At 42.2% G+C, this 7,255-nt stretch overlaps 1 protein-coding gene across 2 annotated transcripts in view; it reads left to right on the top strand.

Annotated features, from left to right (window-relative positions):
- The first annotated feature begins 4,616 nt into the window (after positions 1–4,616).
- Positions 4,617–7,255, top strand: part of fbxo28 (F-box protein 28) — a 29,356-nt gene continuing 26,717 nt past the window's right edge. For both annotated transcript variants that reach the window (XR_013818365.1, XM_079841927.1), the window contains exon 1: positions 4,617–4,972. Coding sequence is in view for 1 of the 2 variants with exons in the window: in XM_079841927.1 (XP_079698053.1) it covers positions 4,676–4,972 (297 nt within the window). In the remaining variant the exon portion in view is untranslated. The remainder of the gene's footprint in view (positions 4,973–7,255) is intronic.

Below are 7,255 nucleotides of genomic sequence, written 5' to 3'. Positions count from 1 at the left end.
GTGACAGCAGGTGTGGGGCAATTATAGAGAACGCTGTGAGAGGGACACCTATTGAGATGAGGCTTTAAAAACAGAGAGAAAACAGACTGTTGGGTGGTTCTCCTCCCGTATGATGCTGTGTTTGTCAGCGGGTTGCTCTTTTTTATTGAGGCTGGGCTGTGGAGTGGGGAAGATTGGAGTTGTGGAAGAGGAAGGAAGGAGTGAAGTATTTGGCAGCGAAGACTTGAGGAATATCGTCCGTAGTGAGAAAGACGCAAGTGATGAGTATTTGATCCGTTGTTTATATGCACTAACACTGAAGTGGTGTGGAGAGTTTGGAAAACGTTTGGCACGAGTGAACTATTACACCGAGTGAATTAATGATCTGTCTCCAACTTCTGTCCTCTCCTTGCCGAATGTGGTAATCGCTGCATCATTCTTCTGCTTTCCCGGAGCAAAGTCAAGCCCTGATCGAGGACGAGATCCGATCTGGTGGGAGAAAAGACCGGTGGGTGAGTGCTGGCCCGAATGCACGGTGTGCGAGTGGAATTGCAGTGCCTGAAGTGAAGATTTACACGGTTTGTGCTGTGAAGTGAAATTGGTGTGTGGAGAAGTAATAGAAGTCTGCCGTGCACTCCTCTCCTACAGTCTTCCTCCCGCTGTCTCTAACGAAGGGCTTTGATAAAGCAACCGCCCAACTTCCGGCTTGAAAAGACCCGGCCCTGTTAATGCTGAGTGCTTCATATATCCTGTACTGTTGAAACTGTGCTGTGTCTGTTCTAGTGCTCAGCCGAAGTGAGCATCCCGCTCTAAGTGTCCTCCCCGCCTGGTGGTCTCCACACGCCCTATTGGAAGCCTTTACCCTGTTCAGAAGAAGAAAGGTATATCAGTTGCAAGCTTCATGTACTGTTGAACCGTTGAAACTGTGCTGTGTCTATCCCAGTGTTCAGCCGACGTGAGCGCCCCGCTCTAAGTGTCCTCCCCGCCTGGTGGTCTCCACACGCCCTTATTGGAAGCCTTGATCCTGTTCAAAGGAGAGAAGGTATATCAGTTGCAAAGCTTCACACACTGTTGAACCGTTGAGACCTTGCTGTACTGTTCCAGTGCTCAGCTGAAGTGGAGTGTTCCGTCCAAAGTGTCCTCCCCGCCTGGTGGTCGAGTGTTCCGCCCAAAGTGTCCTCCCCGCCTGGTGGTCGAGTGTTCCGCCCAAAGTGTCCTCCCCGCCTGGTGGTCGAGTGTTCCGTCCAAAGTGTCCTCCCCGCCTGGTGGTCGAGTGTTCCGCCCAAAGTGTCCTTCCCGCCTGGTGGTCTCCACACGCCCCTATTGGAAGCCTTTACCCTGTTCAAAAGGAGAGAAGGTATATCAGTTGAAAAGCTTCACATACTGTTGAACCGTTGAAACTGTGCTGTGTCTGTCCCAGTGTTCAGCTGACGTGAGCGCCCCGCTCAAAGTGTCCCCCCCGCCTGGTGGTCCCCACACGCCCTATTTGGAAGCCTTACCCTGCTCAGAAGAAGAAGAGAGTGGCTCGCTTTCCCCCACCTCTGAGTACCTCCCTCCGGAGTAACCCCAGTGACTCGCTTCGCCCTCGCATCGGCATACTTACCTGGTTCCAGTCTGAATGGGGTTCGTCTGACCACGGCCTCCCCTCTTGAGTCCCGTAGAGGAATACTTACCCGGTGACCTACCTGGACGGCGCGGGGATTCCCCCCTGATTCCCCTCCGGCGAGCCTCCGGTCCGTCACGAGCGTCCCTCCCCTCCCGTCCCGGGAGGTCTGTAGACTCTTGGACTGTCCTGGTGGCAAGAAGAAGATTTTAATTAGGACTTATCCAATTCATTGATCTTTTAATATAATAAATAAACTGTATTATTTTATTCTCTTGTCTGTCTGGTCCTTGACACGTTCCTCGAGGTGGTTCCCGGGTTTTTCAGGGGTGGGTGCAGTCTGGGTTGGCCCGCCCCGACCTGTGACACCTTTGTTTTGTGTTTTTCAAAAAGATTTTCTGTAAATCTTTAAGAATGTTAAAACTGAAAAGTGGTAGAAGACCACTTGATTTATTGAAGAAATTTAAACTACTGGAAGACCCAGGTTAATTTTTATTTACTTATATATATATATATAGGCCTATATATTTTTTTTTTTCCATTTATATCTAGTTGTGCTCTGTTATGTAGAGTTTGCTTCTGAATTTGAATGGCCTTATTGTAATTCTGTTTCTTGCAATAATACAAAATAAAAATAAAATAAAAAAAAGTTGAGGTAAAATCGTGTGTCGCGTCGCATCAAACGCACACAGAGCTCATAATCAGTGACCGACTACAACTGTTGCCATCTTAACAAAACATAGCCTGTGTTCTTTGCTAACGTCCCTAAAAGCTATTAAAAACAATATTTCTGAATGTTCTTCAGTGTAAAATGCTAAAAAAAACGTTCTTGATTATGCAAACATTCCATTTGATCATTCTTCAAACACTATGGGAACGCAGAGAATGTTCTGAGATAAGTATCAACATTTAAAAAGGAGCATACAAGCATAAACGTGTTTGTGCTAGAGTTTCGAGAACACCATCAAAGACTAGATTACTAAAGTTAAAGTTACAGGAACTATGAGAAAACCTTCCTGTGTTCCTGTTAGCTGGATATTAATATAACAACAATAAGTTAAAGTTAATATAAGCTACAGAGCTAAAGTATATCATTGTACTACTATAAATAGATATAATCATGAATAATTATATACACATACACAAACACTCACGGAAACACACAGACATTAAACACTACCACTAACACACACACACACACACACACACACACACACACACACACACACACACATACTCTCTCAAACAAAGACTCACACACACACACACACACACACACACACACACACACTCATTAACACACTCTTAAACACAGACATTTACACTTATACAAACACACACACACCCACACACAAACACACTCATACAAAAACGCACACACACACACACACACACACACACACACACACACACACACACACACACACACACACACACACACTCATTAACACACTCTTAAACACACAGACATTTACACTTATACAAACACACACACACACACACACACACACACACACCCACACACAAACACACTCATACAAAAACACACACACACTCTCAAACATAGACTCACACACACACATCCACACTCATACAAACACACACACTTTCACACACTCTCAAACACAGACATTCACACTCATACAAACGCACACGCCACATACACATACACTCGATCACTCACTCACACACACGCACTCTCAAACACTCACTCACTAACACATACTCGCACAAACTCACACGGTGTGTGTGTGTGTGTGTGAGTGAGTATGTGTGTGTGGCATGTGCGTTTGTATGAGTGTGTGTGTTTGAGAGTGTGTGTGTGGCATGTGCATTTGTATGAGTGTGAGTCTGTGTGTTTGAGTGTGTGTGTGAGAGAGTGTGTGAGGGAGCGTGTGTGTGTGTGTGGCATGTGCGTTTGTATGAGTGTGAGTCTGTGTGTTTGAGAGTGTGTGTGTGTGTGTGTGTGTGAGTGAGTGTATGTGCGTTTGTATGAGTGTTAGTCTGTGTGTTTGAGTGTGTGTGTGTGAGGGAATGTGTGTGTGTGCATTTGTATGAGTCTGTGTGTTTGAGTGTGTGTGGGAGAGAGAGTGTGTGAGTGTGGCATGTGCATTTGTATGAGTGTGAGTCTGTGTGTTTGAGTGTGTGTGTGTGTGTGTGTGTGAGTGAGTGTATGTGTGTTTGAGTGTGTGTGTGTGTGTGTGTGTGTGTGTGTGTGAGTGAGTGTATGTGTGTTTGAGAGTGTGTGTGTGTGAGTGTATGTGTGGCATGTGCATTTGTATGAGTCTGTGTGTTTGAGTGTGTGTGGGAGAGAGAGTGTGTGAGTGTGGCATGTGCATTTGTATGAGTGTGAGTCTGTGTGTTTGAGTGTGTGTGTGTGTGTGTGTGAGTGAGTGTATGTGTGGTATGTGTGTTTGAGTGTGTGTGTGTGTGTGTGTGTGTGTGTGTGTGTGAGTGAGTGTATGTGTGTTTGAGAGTGTGTGTGTGTGTGTGTGAGTGAGTGTATGTGTGGTATGTGTGTTTGAGTGTGTGTGTGTGTGTGTGTGTGTGAGTGAGTGTATGTGTGTTTGAGAGTGTGTGTGTGTGTGTGAGTGTATGTGTGGCATGTGCATTTGTATGAGTCTGTGTGTTTTGAGTGTGTGTGGGAGAGAGAGTGTGTGAGTGTGGCATGTGCATTTGTATGAGTGTGAGTCTGTGTGTTTGAGTGTGAGTGTGTGTGTGTGTGTGTGTGTGTGGGGGGGGGGGGGAGAGAGAGTGTGTGTGTGTGTGGGGGGGGGGGGGGAGAGAGAGTGTGTGTGTGTGTGGCATGTGCGTTTGTATGAGTGTGTGTGTTGTGACACTAAACATTAGTTTGATTCAGTTGATTGAGCTCTTGTGTTCTAGGAAACTGTAGCTTGTGTATTATTTGAAATGTGTTAATGAAAGAATAACACGGAAAACTAGAGAACATTGATAAGATAACCACATTTATTCTGGAAGATTTAAAGAGTTCGGGACCAAGATTTGTACAATTTTACTTGTGTGCCTTCCTTTACTGTTATTATTAGTTTTATTATTACACTTAGAAATGTCACTACAAATGATATTGTGTTTATGTTGAATAAAACTATCGCGTTTCCTCAGCCGCGTCAGTTCTCCTCACTTCCGGCCCGCCAGCTCAGCTGTGTGTCGTCACGTCCTGTGGTGTCGAGCTCTGAGAAGATGGCGGCTGTTGCAGTGAGCTCTGACGGAGGAGTCGCGCCGCTGGATTCGGACTCGGTGTCGCCGCGGCTTCCCTCTCCGGCGCCGGAGCAGCCGCACCAGAACAACGCGCTGCTGGGACTCCCGATCGTGGCCATCGAGACCATCCTCAACTTCCTGTCGTACGACGAGATCAGTCTCCTGCGGCTGGTGAGGAACACAATGAGCGGGACTGCGGCGGAGCGGCTGCGTCTCAACACTGCGCGCGCGCGCTCGCTCGCGGGATCGCCGCATTTCCGGCGCGATAGTGTGGAATCTCGTGTAAAAATCGTTACTGCGATATGTTTTCTCCTCACAATTCTTATGTTTTCCCTCAGAGCTGCGAGATACAAACAAGCGCGAATTGAGTGAGAGAAACTTTTCAGAATTCCGTGGCCGGAAACAAAACAAACAAACGAAAACAAAACAGATCGTGTAAACTCCGCTTTTAACATGGGATATAAACAACTCCAAATATAATCAATGTATTTACTTTTTATATAGGATGAATAAGATGTGATTTTCCCTGGTATTATGAATTTATATTTCTACTTAATCACCTAATGAGCTGAATACTTCAACAGCAGTTTTTTTTACAGTTAATAACTTTTTAATTTCACAATTTTGACTACTTTTCTCCTCACAATTCTTATGTTTTCCCTCAGAGTTGCGAGATACAAACAAGCGCGAATTGAGTGAGAGAAACTTTTCAGAATTCCGTGGCCGGAAACAAAACAAACAAAAACAAAACAGATCGTGTAAACTCCGCTTTTAACATGAGATATAAACAACTAATTGTGATCCAAATATAATCAATGTATTGACTTTTTATATAGGATTAATAAGATGTGATTTTTTCCCCTGGTATAATGAATATTTCTACTTAATCTCGAGTCGGAAGTTTCACCTAATGAACAGCAGTTTTTTTTACAGCTATTAACTTTTTCATTTCACAATTTTGACTACTTTTCCCCTCACAATTCTTATGTTTTCCCTCAGAGCTGCGAGATACAAACAAGCGCGAATTGAGTGAGAAACTTTTCAGAATTCCGTGGCCGGAAACAAAACAAACAAACGAAAACAAAACAGATCGTGTAAACTCCGCTTTTAACTTGGGATATAAACAACTCCAAATATAATCAATGTATTGACTTTTTATATAGGATGAATAAGATGTGATTTTCCCTGGTATTATGAATTTATATTTCTACATAATGAGTCGAAGTTTCACCTAATGAGCTGAATACTTCAACAGCAGTTTTTTTATTTTTTTTACAGTTAATAACTTTTTCATTTCACAATTTTGACTACTTTTCCCCTCACAATTCTTATGTTTTCCCTCAGAGTTGCGATATACAAACAAGCGCGAATTGAGTGAGAGAAACTTTTCAGAATTCCGTGGCCGGAAACAAAACAAACAAACAAAAACAAGACAGATCGTGTAAACTCCGCTTTTAACTTGGGATATAAACAACCAATTGTGATCCAAATATAATCAGTGATTGACTTTTTATATAGGATTAATAAGATGTGATTTTCCCTGGTATTATCAATTTATATTTCTAACGTAACTTAATCTGGAGTCGAAGTTTCACCTAATGAACAGCAGTTTTTTACAGCTAATAACTTATTAATTTCACAATTTTGACTACTTTTCCCCTCACAATTCTGAATTCTTATTTTTTTTCCTCAGAAATGCAAGTTATAAACGAGATGCAAACAAGTCCGAATTGTTTGAGACTTCTCAGAATTCCGTGGCCAGAAAAAACCCCCAAACAAACAGATTTTTTAAACAGAATATTTTGATTAAAGTCGCAATTATTTTTGTTTATTCAGTGGCGGAAATTATCTTCCATATGATAATCTTGAAGTCAACAATTTTGTTGTTATTGAAAAATATATTGATATAAGATGAAAAGATGTGATTTTCCTTGGATTTATTTTTATTTTCCTCTACTTTAAAAATATAAGTCTCCGAAGTCTCACATAATGAGCGACTAGCAGCAGTTTTTAATTGTATTTTTTAATAACCTTTAAATTTCACAATATAAACAAGTCCAAATTGTCTGAGAGAAGCTTTTTCAATTGCAAGAAATTGTGAGAAAAAAAGTCGCAAATACTTACATTTTTATTCTGTGGCCGAAGCAAACCAAAAATAGAATTGTGAGATTGAGATATAAGTGCAGTTTATTTCTTTGATTTAAGTGTTTTTTTAATTCTGTGGTGAAAATAAGCTTCCATGTGATAGTCTTGAAGTCAACAATTGTTGTTATTGAAAACTATTTGATGTGTGACTGACTTTTATATTTGATTTTCATGTTTTATGGACAAGGTTTATATAGATTTAGTTTTTTATTATGCTTTATTCCTCTCCTTAAAATAAGTCTCGCCGAACTGCTGTTCAGCGGATTAATATTTGGTCATCACTAGCTATGTTTCCATATTTTTATGCGA

Source organism: Gobio gobio (assembly GCF_949357685.1).
Source record: "Gobio gobio genome assembly, chromosome: 18".
Taxonomy (NCBI): Eukaryota; Metazoa; Chordata; class Actinopteri; order Cypriniformes; family Gobionidae; genus Gobio; species Gobio gobio.
This window is presented reverse-complemented; position numbering and strand designations above follow the sequence as displayed.